Genomic DNA, 17,855 nt, shown 5'->3' with positions numbered 1-17,855 from the left:
ATGTTTTGGCTGTTCAGTAAATCATAAACTAATCAAAATGATTTCAAAAGTAACCACATAAAACTTCATTGCTCAAGCCAGCTACTGTCATTTACATTTTGTTTATTGCTTAGGCTATTAAAGTCTCTTATGTTCACAAAGACTGCATTTATTTGATAAAATACAGTATAAACAGTAACATCATGACATAATAATTTCAAATAAGTTCTGTATGTTATATATGATAAAGGGGGTCATGAATGAACTGCCTTTTTTATTTTATACTTTTCTCTGATGTCCCCTTATCATGTCATCAAGATTCTTATATTAAAAACATCATAATTTAGAAGTAACAAGCAATTTTCTGTCCTGTTTTTAACCCCCTCATCGGATTCAGAACGCTCTGTTTGAGTAGGTGTGGCGGATTGTAGACGCAGAAGTAAACGCCCACTGCTATGATTGGCATGTTGTGTGTGTTTGACAGACAGCGTAGATTCCTAACAGATGGACACATTGTGATTTAGGTTATAAACATATAAATGCTCAGTATATATAACAGACAAAGAATAGTGATCACGTAATAAAAACAGTTACACTTCTGTGGTGCAAAATTACTGGATCCAATATAGTCCTCACAGGATTGTCTTTTAGTTTCAATCTCTCTGAAAATCCCGCGTCAAATTGTGCCTTGTTTGTAAATGAATCCGCAGTAAAATTAAATGAACAAAGTATCAATTTCTACTGATGCCATCTGGAACTTCATTAAAAATAAAGTTCATCCACTCTTTCCTATAATGTTGGGATCAGAAAAAAGGTAGTGCAAAGACTGTTGGCATTGAACAGCATTTTGTGTTTGGAGCCATCTTTATCGTTTGATTTCTGCATAATCCTGCATTCGACCCTCTTGTTATGCCAAACAGGCAGCGATGTAGAAGCAGGTGTTGATCTTCCTCTGGGAAGGCGGAGTTTAGCCACACTATTACGTCATAGAGTGATATAGTCCACAATCTGTCATTTTGGCAGACTGTATTGAATATTTTGCTGTTCTTACTAACAAGTTTTGAGTTCTAAAACTTTTATAGTACAATGACTTCTTATATGTTAAAAGATCGAGGGAATGTTGGTTTCTTAGTTCATGACCCCTTGAAATTAATATATTGTATTTTTTTATTTTTTTTTTATAAATCTTGGCATTATGTCCTTTATAGGAAAGATAAAAAATGACAGGAAGTAAAGTGCGGTAAAGATGGGGGGGGAAGGTCCTCAAGTCGTACGTGATGCCCAGCGCAATAGCGCTGTATGTTGGCATGCTGCCCGCAAGGCTATCAGCGCCAACAATTATTATATTGTTAAGTATGCTGATTCAATGTGAAAATAACTTAAATTTATCAATTTTGTGGAAACTGATATATTTTTCCCCATCATATTTTCTACTGTTCTTTTGATCAGTTTAATGTGTCCTTGTTGAATAAAACTATTATTATTTAATAGTAGTGTAAATACAGTAGTAAGCAATGATTTTGTTGCTTTTATCAGAGGGAATACACCAATATCAACATTTGTATTAAATTTGACTTTGTAAAAAAACAAACATCCACAGATTCATGTACAAAGTGTCTTTACTTCAGCAGCGGAGTGCAACATGAAATGTCATTCAAAATGAAACCGAGTGACCAAACAGTATACAAGGCTTTATCTTTGCCACAAATTACACTGCTTCAAGCAACTTAACTGGAAAAATAAACATAATATTGTTCATTTATGAAGAAACAAAAATGGAAGAGGGCTTATTTTTTTTTTTTACATACTTAGGTTTAACTTAGATACACAACTGTGTGCATACACACAATTAAATCTTTCCTCTAAATTGTAATTGACGTCATATCTGAACATGATTTTCATAGCTTTAATACTTGAATGAAACCCCCCCCCCACCCCCACCCCCAAATAAAGAGCCAATCCAGAAAGCTGTAGCTGGAGCAGTGCTTGCAAGACTGATGACACATAAAACATTCCTCACAAATCAACAGGCAGTGACTTGAGAATGTAAAATGACGCAGACATTTAGACTCCATTAAACCTTCACCAAACCCATCCTATGAGGCACACAGAAAGGCACAATACTCCATTTCACCAAAGCACCTTTAACGTTTCCCACAATACACGTGTGGTAAAATTCAGTCTTTGTTCACCTAGGACAGAGAGGATGGTGTTGTTATGGCTTCTCAATTCTTATTGTTTTGAACGCTACAATACAAAATGGAAACCTTTCAGTATGAAGAACAGCCATTGTGTAATACTGCCATTTGGTGTTTGATACAGTACAGACTGTCAATACCAGGTCATCATTCAAGGCACCCAAATGAAAAAGTGGTGAATATAATCTATAGACTTGAAGATGTACAGCATTGCTTTTACGGATATCTGTGGTTCATCCATGGATGATTACGTATAACTTGGAATAAAATGGAATTTTAAACATCCAACAACTACTCTCAAGTAACCTCTTCGTGACTGAATTAAGACGTCTTGATTGAAATGAAACATTTAGACATTCATATTTCAGTGAAGATACAGTTAAGGATGCATGTTGTGGTTAATTTAACATTGCTGTTCCCTACAGATTCTGGGAAAGGAAGGGTGTGCCAGATGAAGACATCTTGCAGATGGATCAGGACTGCCTCCTGGTAGAGATAGGGTGAGGCAGGGCAGTGTGCCTGCATGCTAGGGGTTGAGGTGCAGGAGGGTCTGTGGTCGTGCTGAACTCTGTCCCATATCTGGTCAGTTTGTCTCAGGCTCTGTCCTTACGCTTCAGCTTATTGAGCTTCTTTGTGCTGCTGTTCTTGTTGAGCAGCTTCATCACACGCTCCTTGTGATCCAGCACCTTCAACATGGAGTCACGGGCTTCTGTGATCTGGTCCATCACCAGCTTGCAGCGCTGCATGTTGCCCTATACAGAGAAACAGTATCATGATTAAGATCAATTAACATCAATTGTTTACCATTCATAATTTTTTTTGGGGGGGATACTTTTATTCAGCAAGGGCACATAAAGTTTAGTAAAACATTTATAATGTGGCAAAAGATTTCTATTTTGAATAAATGCAAAGCATTCCATACTGATAAGAATGCTGAATAAAACTGATCAGTTTCCACTGTTTTCAGCATTGATAATAATAAGAAATGTTCCTTGAACAGCAAATTATTTCTGAAGGATCATGGGACACTGAAGACTGGAGTAATGATTGCATCACAGGAATAAATTACATATTAAAACAGATTTTTTTTTTTTTTTTTTTACAATAAATATTTCACAATATTCCTATTTCTACTGTATTTTTGATCAAATAAATGCAGCTTCGGTGAGCATAAGAGACTTCTTTCGAAAACATTTACTGACCCCAAACTTTTTTACACTATAGTAAAGATGCACGGATAATAAAAAAAAAATATAGGCATCACAACATTATAATGTATAGTATGAAAAATGTATATTTATTCTGAGATCTGTTAAATATTACATTTAACAGGGTTATTACACTAAATCAACATTATTAAAGAATTTAATTAAATCATTTATTGGAGTGTTAAAAATGTATTAATTAAGTGAGCACTGCAATGATGCAAAGGTAATCAAATACAAACATTGATTGTAACCAATAAATTTAAAAAAAGCATGATAACCCGTATGAAAGTGTGGGTAAAAGTAATCAGTGGCTCTAACCTGAATGAGCTCATTTATACGGTGAAGATCATCACTGGCTCCAGCCTTCTTCTTCGGGATGAGGCCTTCCTGGAGAGTCGTCAGACGACTGTAAACATCACGTTCCAGATTTGTCTGCAAAAAACACACTCATTCTGACATAAGCTTGACATTACCACTGTCTGGTAATGAATTAAAGAGAAAGTCGCACCAGTTGCATGAGCTGAGCTGCACAGAGGTGAATTTTCCAGCCCTGGGCTCTGCACACCACTCCTTTCTGATTGGCCACATCCTGCAGGGTGCCTTTCTTGTCCTCTGATTGGACAATATAAGCTGGTATTAATGAATTATGATAGACTATATAATTGTATTAATGTAAATAAGATGCTGTGTGATGAGCCTAGACAGACCCTTGACACGGATGTCGCTGTATCTCTGAAAATGGTGGTATGCCGCCTTCCAGGGGTTGCGGTAGTGGCGCAGTAGAGTGATCGGAGGCCGAACTCGGGTAGGAACATACCGAACTCCGTCTTCATCTGAAAACAGATTAAGAAACCGATACACTTAATATAGGCATTAGAGGCTACAATGTTTTAGTAATGTAACTGGGTTTCTTAAAGTGAAAACTTCAATATCAAATCATATTACATAACTTGTGATAAGTCAAAATTGTACAGATAGTCCCACAATTGGTGCAACAATCAGTGCAACTGTAGTTACTAGTCATTTCCAGGACAGCTTACAAAGATGTTTCTGATCTTTATCTCGATGTTGGTTTATCTTAATCAAACAATGTTATTAAGTTTGGCCTCTGTTCTGTTGTAACACCGTCACTGTTGCCATTTCATAATGTACTATTTAGAACAAAGGTTGGCTGCCTTTCGCAGGTAGAAGGCGGTAAGGAGTCTTAAGATATTCCAAGTTTTTTTCAGACATAGGTGAGACAACAATCAAAAACTTGTAAGTATCACTGTATAGTTTTTTTTGTACTGGTTTTTAATTTAATTTGAATGTGATGATTTTACTTACATAATTTAACAGCAATTTATTAAAAGTTTAACAATAATACATTTTTAAAGCCATAAGAATTTTTTTCCCCTCACAAATTCAGTTATATTTTCACCAAATTCAGTTTTTCATAAATTTTCTGGATTCCATTTTAATGGTTTCATTACATTTAAAATCAAAAGCATCACTAATTAATTGATTTTATTTAATATATATATATTTATTTATTTATTTTTTTCTCTCAGAAATACTGGTAAATATTTCGAGACACGAGACTGGGTTCACAAGAACGAGACAAGATTTTTAGAATTAAAAAAAAAAATCCTCAATGATGAAATATATAGGGAAAATAGTCTTTTATTCAACTGAAAAACAAAATGCAAAAAATGTAGGTGCATTTTGAAAACTTATACTTTATGAAATTAAACTTCTATTTTAATTAATTATATGCAGTAATAACATGTAAACTAGAGCTGCACGATTCTAGATAAATTACGATTCTCTCACAAAATAACGTAATTTAGTAGTTGTTCTGACAAAATCATCATGTTCATTGCTTAAGTCTTTTAAAAATATATATATATTCATTTGAACAAAAAAAAAAAAATACATGGAGGAGTCAAAGTCTCAATTCTTAAAGAGTTGTTTCACTATTGGAATCTCCTGAATGAATGATTCAATGTCAAATACATTTTTTAAACTGGTTGTCGCCACCTCCTGGCGGAAGATGATAAGCGTTACAATAAGTGTTAAATTTTTTTTTCGTTTTGATCGCTACTGTAGACAATAAGTGTTTATACCCAAACTATAAACTTTTATCCCAGTACTTCTGTTATTTAAATGTCTGTAACACAGGAATAATGATGTGTGGTTGAAAAGACTGTTTGTGTTGCTCTTTCTGGATCAGCAGCAGCATGAATGCAGATTTGAATGTCTTTAACACCTGTTTCACATCGTAAGCATCGGAGCTTGAGCAGCACATGTTTAGTCTGACAGCGTTCACATCGGAAGCGTGATGATGGTTGACCCGTTGATTCATCAACATCTCACGCTCCACTGACACTCGCGATGTGAAACAGTCTTAATAGACATAGCTGAATCGTTGTCATTCAAGAATAAGTTTGCGTGGGTGTTTGAATCAAGATCGCAAGCGCAATTTTTAACGATTAATGATCCAGCTCTAATGTAAACATTGCAAAATATTTTGCGAGGATATTGTCATGTTCTCAAGAGATATCGTCACATCCCTAGTAGTAATAGTACTATCATCACATCAATTAATGTATTTCTGTCACAGTTTCTTCAAGTTAAACAGAACTTTTATTTTGACGGGTTGCTGTGAAGACCCTTAAGTTTCTGTTTGTATATGATATGACGATATTTGTACTCAAAAGAAATGGTAAAATGCTCATAAAGTGACCCTCTGAGCAGTTCTATGTTCATGGGTTTATGTAATCATATATTGAGATGGCAGAGGCTGAAAACACTGATCATCAAGCATGCTTCGGTATGTGTGTAAACGAAACTGTGCATCTGTGCCATTCATTCACACAGAACATGCAGGATTCATATTTGAATAGTATTTTTGCGGCTTAATATTCACATATTCAGACACTATTTCATATTGCGTTTTGATTTAAGTGTTCTGACCTACTTTTGATTGACATTCCACATTATACAGTAAAAAAAATAAATAAATAAAATTATAATAGTTCTAAAATCCTTTTCTAATAAAAAAAAAAAAAAATTAAAAATTAAAAATTAAAACACCATTGTCCTACAAAGTGAAGACTCTCAGATTATAAAGCCACATGGTCAAGGACCTTTCTGGATCTTCTAACAATCTTGAAGAAACAGCTTCATAGTAATGAAGCTTACCAATGTATTCTTTAGGAGGGGACTTGCGTTTCTCTGCACGCTGGCTGAGGGGTTCGGGTGGGAACCTCTCCTCGTCTGTGCTGTTGGTCTCCATCATCTCACTCTCCTCGGTGGAGATAACGTGCTGTTGCTTGCGGGGCTTCTTTCTGGGTGAGGCTCCAGGGGTGATGTCTGTAGCAGGGACTGCCAACATCAGTGCACCACTGTTTGGCCCTGATGCCACTGAGGGAAAGAAACCGCTTTATTAGTTAAACCATGAACTGACTGACACTTCTGCCTCCTGATATGTGTTTCTCTGAAGTATAACATCATTCTACATCATCTTTTCATTGTTTTAAATATGTAAAATTTTGGTTGAATGAATTAATCTCAATGTCAAATACAAGAGGATTCATGTTCAGGCTAATATATAGGTTGACTATTAGTGTAAAATCTTGTTTGCATGAAGATCCCACCTGGTTTTGTACTATCCATAGGCTCCGCCTCCTGCTTAATATTCATCTCTGGGAGGGTGGAGCTGATGGCACATGCTGAATTAGTGCTGGCAGCTGGCTGAGTGGGCGGGGCCACTACATTGGCCATGGAGGGGATTGGCGGGGTGACTGCCATGGCAGCAGGTATGGCTGAAAGAGCAGGAGTGGGTTGAGAGGGAGGCGCTGCTGACGTCAGGAGGGAGGGGAGAGGTTGAGAAGCCAGCTGGGAGGGAGGTGGTCCCACATGTTGAGGTTGCTGTTCAGTTCCCTGGCTTGAAATAGTCTCTATTGCTGCGGCTACTGATGGAGCGAGACTCATGTGGATATCAGGTTTAGGCTTCACTCTGCCAAAGAGTTTGGAGATTAAGTGTTTACAAAGCTGAGCGGTGATTAAAGACCAAGAAATACTACAAAAATCAATAAGATCAATGTGAATACTTCATACCCTGCAGGACGAGGTGAACCTGATGCACTTCTGATGTGTCCATCGATTCTGGGGGTTGTGGAGTCACTGAGCTGACTTGGGATCAGGTTCTTTCTAACAGCAGCACTTTAATAAATCAACAGAGATAGATTAATGACAATTTTGAGAACACATACATACATTCTCTCCCCCCCCCCCACACACAATCATTAGGCAACTAACTAATGTAAATGTTTGTTGAAGTACTAAAATTACTGAAACTATAATAAAAAAATAATACAACTTAATAAAAAAAAATAAAAAAATAAATACGACAAAAGCACAATTACTAAAACTTAAACTAAACTAAACTTAAAATGAAAATTAACAAAAAGCTAATTCAAAACATTAATAAATACTATAATCTGTAAATAACATGATTCTCATGAAAAGAAAATTGTTGGTCATATATATTTAAAATTGTTGGTCATATTTATACAAATCATTCTGAATTATATCAAGTAAAGAAACAAACACCTAAAACCTAACACCTTTTAGTATCAACATTTTGTGAAATATTTTGCAATATGACACTGTTTTGATGATAATTAACTAGTTAGCAATTAGTAACAGATTTCGTTAAAAAATTTAATATTTAAATAAATTATTATGTAGAAATGGAAGAATCATGGTGGTAGTCAATGTATTTCTAAATAATTTTTTCTGCAGATGATTTTCATTACTGCATTACAGTAATGAATATGTTTTCTTGAATTAGAAGACATTATACTTGGGAGGAAAATAGAAAGTAGTACTCCTAAATATAGTTTTGATATTCTTAATTTCCAAAATATAATTTGGTCAAACAGCGTTTTCAGTTAGAGTAGTGAGGTTATGGAATTCCTTACCTACAAACATCCGAAGCATTGACAGTTTCACAGTTTTGAAAACTAATCTTAAGCATTGGCTACTATCTGAACAAATCTGTAACCACTAATGATTGTGTTGTAAGTTCCGGGTTTTTTCATATACTGTTTTTATTAATTTAATATTTTTGGATATATGTATTGTGATGTTTATGTGGTGTATATGTATTATCGTATGTTATTTTATTTGTTTACCTGCCCAGGGACAGCAGGTGTAAATGAGTTATTAGCTAACTCTGGTGCAATTACTTTTAATTGTACATTGTCCCTGTAAAAATAAACAATAAAGTAAAGTAATTGTTTTTTGTTTGTCATTCTGGGGTGAAACAGGATTCCGTATTCCCTTTTGTTTTCTACTGTGCAAATTTAATCTACGCACACATTAAATATTTGTCAATATATAAGGTGCAGGACAGTTTTGTATTTTTTTGTGCTGGTAAAATACGACAGACATATCATAGTGAGATTTACACTTTAAACTATGGAGAACATGTCAATAGTGGGTTTTTCATGCTCACCCCTCATTGGCAGGTTTCTTGCGCAAAATGCTGGGTCGAGGAGACGTCACAAGTGAGGGGGTTCCAGCGTTGCCACTCTGATTGTGCGTCTGGGCCACAGTGGTGGCAGACTGACTGTTGTTGAATGCATTGCTAATAGAGTTAGCCACTAGTGTGGAACCATCAGCCAGAACAACTGAAAAAACAACAACATGAAACTCATCTTTAATAGTTTTTGTAACTTCAATGATTGATTGCTTTGTATGAACACGTGGAGAACTGACGGTGGATCTTAAGATTCACAGCTGATCTGAGGCACCCCACCTGAAGCTTTAGACTCTGTCGGGGGCTGTTGTTGGTTGACTGGTGTAGGCTGAATGCTCGGGGTGGTGATCTGGGCAGACGTATGAAGGCCCTGGGCTGGGATGGGCGTGGGTTGGATGCCCTGCGCTGCCATGGCAGCTGGTTGGATGTTCTGAGTGTTGATCTGAGTAATGCGATCCACCGTCATCAGCTGCATGGAGTTCAGATGAACTGCAGACGCGACTCCTACACTGGCTTGAGTGGGCATGGCTGCACTGGGTGCCTGAGCAGTTACTGTGTCCACATGATAAACAACTGTTACTAATCTAAAACCAACATTTATTAGTACCCACTAGGGGTGTAACGGTACACAAACATGACGGTTCGTTACGTACCTCGGTTTTGACTTCACGGTTCGGTTTGGTACAGCAGGAGGAAAAAACTAAAATTGCTTTTATAATTTAACAATGGTTTACTGAATTCAATTATTGCTCTCTTTAAATAAATTCAATTATAATTAATTTTTCTAAACTATAGGGAGCCTTTTCACAGCCTTATTACAGAGCCCAAACTTAAGTTAATTGACTATTTACGTTTAACTATAATAATCAACACTCAAAAAAAAAAAAGAAAATGAAAACATGTAAATTGTTTTTAAATTAACTTCTAAATTATACAATTTCTATTTGTTGTTGAAATACAATAATTTACAGAGTTAGAACTTTCATGAAATATTTATTTAAACAGATACATTAAATAATTAAGACATCACTAACAGGTAAAGTAAATATAATGAAGTATAGTCTAGTATTCCGTAATTGCTCTTCACTTGACTTCATTTCTTTAGCAAATAACGAGCTGTAGACACTGATGACTTGCCTGAGGTAAATGACATGCTGTGTGACATTTTGTTTACAAGCGGTTTTAATGATGTCTTTCCGCGGTTGAAACACTGAGCAATTACGTGAGGGGTGAGATGTTCATTCATGTGTAATTCATGAATTGTGGGGGTAATCGTGGCCTAATGGTTAGGGAGTCGGGCTTGTAACCTGAAGGTTGCTGGTTCGATTCTCGCGCCGGCAGGAATTGAAGGTGGGGGTTGTGAATGAACAGAACTCTCTAAGGTGGAGAGAGTAACTCCCCTTGCTGGAGCAAGGCTGCCCACTGCTCCGGGTGTGTGTTCACTGTGTGTGTGTGCATTGTTCACTACTCACTGCTGTGTGTGTGCACTTGGATGGGTTAAATGCAGAGCACCATTTCGAGTATGGGTCACCATACTTGACAATACGTCACGACTTAACTTAACTTAATTCGCGTTCAAACGAATCGCTCCACGCAGAGGCGTTACATTGTCTAAATTTCCTGAAAAAAAAGGGAACAATTTGTTCGGTACACATGCGTACTTAACCGAAAGACCGAAAATTTTCGGTAAGAATACGTGTACCGTTACACCCCTAGTACCCACCAATTACCACCTAGTACCACCTAGTACCCACCTAGTACCCACCCCTAGTACCCACCAAGTTTGCGGTGGAAGGAAATCATTAATCTAATTTGATGTAACACCATGGTACCTGGATAAGGGCGTATGGACGACACAGAGCTGGTGATGGGGGTGTATGTGTGGGCCAGCGGGTACGGTGCTGATGGGTAAGTGGGCAGGAAGTACTGAAACTGCACTGGAACAGATTGTCTGTGGAGAGCCATAAAATATCCCATTAAAAGCAGGGCAAACAGACATATGGTTATCCTATACCTGATGTGAAGTAGGTGGAAAAAAAGCTTATGTTCTGTAATATATTGAATAGACGGGATTTATACCTGTTGTCAGTGCGGTTCTCCCTGGAGTTGGGAGAAGAGCGGTGACCAGAAATAGGGATGAGGTTGCCCCTTTCTCCACTGTACTCAGACTGGATACGTGGTGACATGTGTGTGATGGGCTGTGGGACCACTTTAGCTAAAACAGACAGGGCAAAATTGACAGTTAATTCCATCAGTTAAAGCTTTTACTATTATACAAGCAAAATCTTCTTGGAAAATCTGCTTGTAAAACAACAGCTCTGTTGCAACTTTGTAAAGGTGCATTCCCAGTTTAGTTAGACTGTTAAATGAATACATGCACAAAGAGCAAGTCTGTTCAGTCTGCCAATACAGTTATTATGCCTCCAGGCAGCTATTTCCAGCCATGCAAATACAGCTTCTATCTGTTTGAATGCAGAAAGAATGATATATATATACGGTAAATCACAATTTAATATTTCAAACCAAGAATAAAATGACAACTTTGAAAATTGTGCAATGTTGTCCCAACATAAGTGTCTTGACGACTGTTCCGCAGTTGCAATAATTGTTTATGGTGCCCAAGAAACCATTAAAAACAGTTGTGCAGCGTAATTTTGTGGAAATCGTGATACAGGATTTTTCAGGACTTTTGGATGAATAGAAAGTTCAAAAGAAGAGTGTCTATTTGAAATAGGTTTTTTATAACAATGTTTATTCCTTGCTGAATAAAAGTATTAATATTTTAATTCTGACGGCTATCTTTAGCACGGTGATTTATGTAATCAAGAGTAAACAAACGATATTGCGATATTGCGATTTGTGTATGACTGGACTGGCTCTGATTCTACCCTTAGAAAATATTATTGATCACATTTCACCATTAAGATTTCATAGTTTAAAATCAATCAATAAATAATAATCTGCTCAAATTGTTACTATAAAGTCTTAAAGTTAAATAAGGTAATCATTTTGTATTCTACATCATACTACACTGAATGTCACAAAGATTGACAAATCTGACTAATAAGTACAAAATCTCATATCTCAGATTTTTTACTGTATATTTCTGCCATAGTCAGCACTAATAACCTACTCCTAAATATAATGTAGAAACTTAACATTTTCTGTAAAGCTGCTTTGCAATGATTTGTATCGTGAAAAGCAATATACAAATAAACTTGATATATTTACAATATTAAGATAATAAAACCTATATACGTCTGTGCTACTAGCAATAAAAACAATTCCAGAGCAGATGAGCTAAAGGTAACTTACCCACAGGGATGGTGGATGTGGTCACTGCTGTGGCATGAGAGGAGTGGGAGGCCACAGTCATAGTGACAATACTGCTACTGGATATTTGAGTGTGTGGGGTGGAGCCTTGAAAAATGTGTTAAAATGACACAGCAGGTCTTTAGTACTGTAATACATATGTAAACATAATAGTCTGTGCAATTTGCATGGATGTCTCTGAATCATGGGTGTGTAGAGTAGATTTATCACCCACCTGTTGTAGTGGGTGACGGTGCAGTGTTGGTGGCCTGAATTGGAGCCACTGTTGCAGCAGCAACAGGTGTCACAGTGCTGAAAATGGGCTTCTACGACAGAGCAAAAGAGAGATATAACTTCCTGCTTTTTTTGAAATATATTTCCAAAAGGATGAGGCAGAATGATTTCAACCTGTGCAACAGAGTGAGAAAGGGCTTTCTGAGCAGCAATGGCAGGGTGGGAGGGCAGGGTGATCCGTGTGGGCGTGTCCCGTGAGGGCGGAGGGCGCTGGATACTCAAGGTGGCTTGGGGTGGGTGGATCGCCATTGCCGAGCGACTGCAATCCAAAAAAAACAAAATCAGACAGTTTAATATTTTCCACAATTCAACTACTATAAATATAGAGATGTACAGAAATGATTTTCTTTTTACTGAAACACCGAAACTGAAAGTTTATTTAATAACACTTAAATAAAACTGAACTGTAAATATTTACATTGCACATAAGGCAGTTTCTGTATCCACTTTTCAATTATATGATTTTTCTACAATTCATTTTTTGACTAATGTAAGAGGTTGTGCTAAACCATTCTATTCATTACATAATGTACGTTTGAATAAATGTCACGAAACCAAGTTAAGTAACAATATAATTTATATGTACTAATGTGCATAAAATGTTCCTAACTGGAGTTATTATTTTTAGCTAATAAATAAACAATAGACAATAAATGGCTTATGTAAACGTATGTTTATGTAACAAGTTTACAAGCTGATTTATTGATGTCTGAACCTTGAAACACTGATTAAGCGATTACATGATGATACAGTAAGTTATATATATTTATATATAAATATTTATATTTATAAATATTTTTCAACATATCTTCGTATGTTTATTCATATTTATTTCTTGCTATAACTAGCACAGAGAAAGAGATGTTTAGCTCATGTGCGCTCTGCGCTGCCACCTGATCCGAGGCAGATACAGTCTCTCTTGCCACATTAAAGAGAATCAAAATCACATTTATTGTTTAAATTTCATAATACAAATGGCAGAATTTGAAACGCCAGACTACTTATATGGATTATATGATGAAAACTGTATTCCCGATTATAGGTGAGCTACAAATGTTTAGTGAAGTTTTGCTCATGTATCACCTGAAAATAGCAAAGACTAAAGGTTCATCAAAATGAAAACCGATTAAAACTGAGAAATCGATATTGGAAACCCAGCACTATATTTGAGATATTGGAGTTTCCACACAACTGACATGTTTACCTGTTGTAACTCATCCATGAAACAGATGCTGACACAGTCAAAACACACAAATGAAGAAGCGCTAATTAAACATTATAATTTCAGCCCTCCAAAAATGTTTCATTACGGTGCGTCTTACCCGTGTATCATGTCTCCAGAGTGGGCAGCCACTGTAGTGATAACCGGAGACTGAGGTCTGGTTGCATTAACTGGAGCCACTACTGTAGGCAGCACTGCTGTAGAGGTAGTGACTATAGGCCTAGACTGTAATACAAACAGATATGTATGAAATGCATCAGGATGAATCTGTGTTCAATAGAACTGACAACATGCGTTTACATGTGCATGAACCTGAATCGGTTGGTGGATAATGTGCTGGACTGTAGGCTGCCCCGTGGCGGAGCTCGGACAGGCTGCTGGTCTCAGCACTGTGGTTCCTTTGGAACTTGACATCACAGCCGCAGCAGCCGCTCCTGTGACAACAAAACAAAATCAGTCAGTGCGCCAACATTACAACTGGTTGAAATAGAAACCTGGTTGAAATCTGTAACTTGCCTCTAGGTAAATGTGAGGTGAATGGATGCTGAGGGGCAGCAGTGGAGCCGATCTGCAGCGCAGGGGCTCCGCTGCGGATGATCTGCACGTTGGTCATTAGATGATGCAGGTTACCAGTGTGACCCTTATTGTGCCAAAAACAACAATTAAAACCAAACCAGACACACAGCAAGACCTACTAATGAGGAAATATGACCCCCTACCTGTGGGCAAAGAAGTTAATGGAGTGAATCCTTTCACATACTTTTTTTAGAATATATAAAATACATCTCATATTATTTTTGTGAAAAATGTGCATTATTGTAAAACACTTGATTAAATATTCTGTGTAAATGTAGTCATTTTTATTTAGTTAAATAATTATGAAGGAATAATAATGACAGGACACAGCAACTCCATCAATTATAATAATTTAAACAAAATTAAAAAAATAAAAACACCAGCAACAACATGTCACTCTGGGCCTTCTCCCACAGTGCATCTTACACAAAGGCTCCAATTTTGACTTGTTGCTAATTTAAAAAAATAACTAAATAAAAAAAGATAACAAATAAAATTTTACAATATAAATCAAAATGAATTAGTGTCCAACATAATATAAACAATAAAGTAAATGTATATATATGTGACCCTGGACCACAAAACCATTCATAAGTAGCATGGGTATATTTGTAGTAATAGCCAGAAATTAAAATGATTGATTTTTCATTTATGCCAAAAAACATTAGGATATATTAAGTAAAGATCATGTTACGTGAAGATATTTTGTAAATTTCCTACTGTAAATATATCAAAATGTAATTTTTGATTAGTAATAATATGCATAGCTAAGAACTTAATTTGGACAACTTTAAAAGTGATTTCCTCAATATTTTGATTTTTTTGCACCCTCAGATTCCAGATTTTCAAATAGTTGTATCTCGGCCAAATATTGTCGTAACAAACCATACATCAACGGAAAGCTTGCTTATTCAGCTTTCAGATGATGTATAAATCTCAATTTAAAAAAAAAAAAGACCCTTATGACTGGTTTTGTGGGTCCAAGGTGACATATATAATTAGCAGCATGTTCATTTATGAAATTAATTTGGAGATTCAATGTGAAAATATAGTAATGCTTTCAAATTTTTATGTAATGTGAGATAAATCACTATTACAGAAAACTGTGCACTTGATTTAAAAAGCCCTTATATGTAAGCCAAATAACTTAGTGAGTAAAAGTAAAAAAAAAGAAAAGTAAAATAAAAAGTATTACTAACCTGCTGACCACTGATGGTCGCCACAGGAATACCAGAGGCCTGTGTAGACTCCATGGTAGCGGTGATATGACCAGACACCTTAGGGGGGAGAGTGAGGTGGCCTGGTGTTGACACAGGTGCTGGAGCTATTACACGGCTTGGCATGGGCGTCTTCAGAGCAGACTGGAGTAAAGAGAAGAGCGATGCAAGCAAACATAGATATACCTTTTTACATTTGCTTACTTTTGACTTTTCAGGAAGATGACAAGAGGGATCAGCTTTATAAACTGAAGGTATTTGTAAATATACCAGTATACCTTCAGAGGACCCTCAGTGAAGGCTAGGGAAAGACTCTGAGGGAGGTGGGATGGTGGTGCTGACACAGAGACAGGCATGCCTGGCTGGATGGGGAGGTGCTGAGGGAGAGGAGGGGGCAGAGACTGAGCTGTTCCGTGGGGAGGGGGCTGAGTCTGGGGTTGGGGGTAGGGTCGCACCACTACCGTCTCCTGCTTTTCATCTCTGAACACTGCGGCTCCGCTGGACATCAGCTCACGTGGAGCATGATTAGAGTCTTCATGTCCTCCTTAAAGAAACCACATTAAGTCAATTGATGGTGTAAATTCAGGACTGTATTTTTTAGAATCATCTCAATGAGTATAACATCTTCCAAGTTTGTTGTCATCCACATTTGATATGCAGGTTTTCAACCAGTTGTCTATTTCCAACTGTTCAAAAGTTTGGGTCTGTATGTTTTTTTATTTAATACTTTTATTCAGCAACGATGGATTAAAATGATCAAAAGTGACAGCTAAGATATTTATAATGGTACAAAAGATTTCTATTCAAAGTACTCTAGATTCCACAAAAATATGAAGCAGCACAACTGATTTCGGTATTTGATAGTAATAAGAAATGTGTCTTGAGCACCAAATTAGAATGATTTCTGAAGCATCATGTAACAATGAAAGACAATTCAGCTTTACTGTAGCACAAATAAATGACATTTTAAAATATAGACAACCATGGTTATAAATTTTAATAATTTTTCAATTTTCTAACTGTATTTTTGAACAAATAAATGCAGTCTTGGTGAACATAAGAGACTTCTTTTAAAAAAGATTTTTAAAAAAAACTTACCGACCCTAAACTTTTCAATAACAGTGTATATAACTAAACATTTACTAATGATCTATTAAGCATCCACTAACATTACAGAGGTCTAATTCTTTATTTTAGTCTATAATAGTCAATGTGTCTTGAACCTGTGTTCTTCTGACTTCCTGGAAGTCCTGTAGTGTTGCTGCCTGGTGTTTGTCCTTGTCCCAGGCCAGATGGGAGTCCTGGACGTGGATACTGCTGAGAACTCATCTTCACGACCTCTCACGTTCTTCCTGAAGAATCAGAGGATAAAAAGGACACAATGCAGCATGCAATAGAGAAAATGTGTGTCTAATTCAAACAAAGGACTACATCACATTGTCTGCAGGTTATTACTAGACATCCGAAAAGCTCACATTAGAGACATGGTGTACCATACCATATGCTGAACCAAACCAGTCAATATCTCCAGACGGTTCTTTCATGCAGTATGTTATAATCCCCAAAAACAAGAACTATTAAGTTGAATAAACGACAAAACATCCCCAAGTGAAGGTATATTTCTCAAATATCAAGTAGCAATGCCCTTTTCGCAACAGTGTCATGTCAGTGAAATACGCTTACTAGGGTTAGACAACCTTCAATTTCACGACAAATGCGAAATCAACGGCACCTGATAGCAATGTAAACGTATTTAATCTGGCTGTATTATTTCTGAACGCTGGTGAATGTTACATTGACGATTGTCAGGACAACAAAACGGGCAGCTTTTGTTCCTGGATGGGCTCGTGAGGTTACTATTCATCTTGTAGATGTCAAAACACATAACTTATGTCGTCTAATTTAAAATACAGATCAGTTCATACCCATATACTCTGTATTTTAAATAACAAAGAATGAGTTTTAGAAATCAAAACAGTCGCGGCTGTTAGTCGCCCAAAGATCTTATGAGTCATTTCAACGAGACATGATCATTTCTTTCAGAAACACATTAACGGTCGTAATTCTGCAACTGTAGGAATGTGAACGCGACGAAAACGTTACCCTAGCAGCATTGTTGTTTACAAATGAAAAATCGCAGATTTACCGTAAACACGACGCCCGCACTCTCCATCCGTTTCGTATCCCGGCAAATCGACCATTGGCATAAATGGGAATCGAGCTGCAGTAAGACACTTCCGGTCTTTAATTTCAAAATAAAAGTCGTCGAATCCGGATTCCACTTCATTGGAGTCAGCGAACCTGACAGGATTCTGATGTTCT

The 17,855-nt window shown here is 36.7% G+C and overlaps 1 protein-coding gene across 2 annotated transcripts; it reads right to left on the bottom strand.

The window, feature by feature from the left end:
* Positions 1 to 1,580: 1,580 nt before the first annotated feature.
* sap130b (Sin3A-associated protein b) lies at positions 1,581 to 17,828 on the bottom strand. Of its 2 annotated transcripts, none has more exons than XM_058761183.1 (21): positions 17,680 to 17,828; positions 16,757 to 16,885; positions 15,812 to 16,077; positions 15,516 to 15,677; positions 14,257 to 14,380; positions 14,053 to 14,174; positions 13,841 to 13,965; positions 12,633 to 12,777; positions 12,460 to 12,550; positions 12,228 to 12,332; positions 10,992 to 11,127; positions 10,745 to 10,863; positions 9,192 to 9,464; positions 8,889 to 9,063; positions 7,487 to 7,591; positions 7,024 to 7,385; positions 6,569 to 6,790; positions 4,093 to 4,218; positions 3,894 to 3,997; positions 3,704 to 3,817; positions 1,581 to 2,929 (listed from the first exon to the last, which is right to left on the bottom strand). In XM_058761183.1, the coding sequence occupies exons 2-21, from the start codon at positions 16,860 to 16,862 to the stop codon at positions 2,771 to 2,773; spliced, it is 3,141 nt and encodes a 1,046-aa protein (XP_058617166.1). In that variant the 5' UTR covers positions 16,863 to 16,885; positions 17,680 to 17,828; the 3' UTR covers positions 1,581 to 2,770. The 2 variants fall into 2 exon arrangements, with proteins under 2 accessions (XP_058617166.1, XP_058617170.1); XM_058761187.1 differs by lacking the exon at positions 17,680 to 17,828 and adding an exon at positions 17,032 to 17,242.
* Between the last annotated feature and the right edge of the window lie 27 nt (positions 17,829 to 17,855).

Source organism: Onychostoma macrolepis, chromosome 02, assembly GCF_012432095.1.
Source record: "Onychostoma macrolepis isolate SWU-2019 chromosome 02, ASM1243209v1, whole genome shotgun sequence".
Lineage (NCBI taxonomy): Eukaryota > Metazoa > Chordata > Actinopteri > Cypriniformes > Cyprinidae > Onychostoma > Onychostoma macrolepis.
This window is presented reverse-complemented; position numbering and strand designations above follow the sequence as displayed.

What these genes read in the sequence shown, in the direction of transcription:
- sap130b (XM_058761183.1), bottom strand. Translation starts at nt 16,862, where the DNA reads ATGAGTTCTCAGCAGTATCCACGTCCAGGACTCCCATCTGGCCTGGGA. An exon ending in GACAGAGTCTAAAGCTTCAG is followed by an intron (nt 9,064 to 9,191) that starts GTGGGGTGCCTC and finishes TTGTTTTTTCAG; the next exon opens with TTGTTCTGGCTGATGGTTCC. An exon ending in TATGGATAGTACAAAACCAG is followed by an intron (nt 6,791 to 7,023) that starts GTGGGATCTTCA and finishes TCTTTCCCTCAG; the next exon opens with TGGCATCAGGGCCAAACAGT.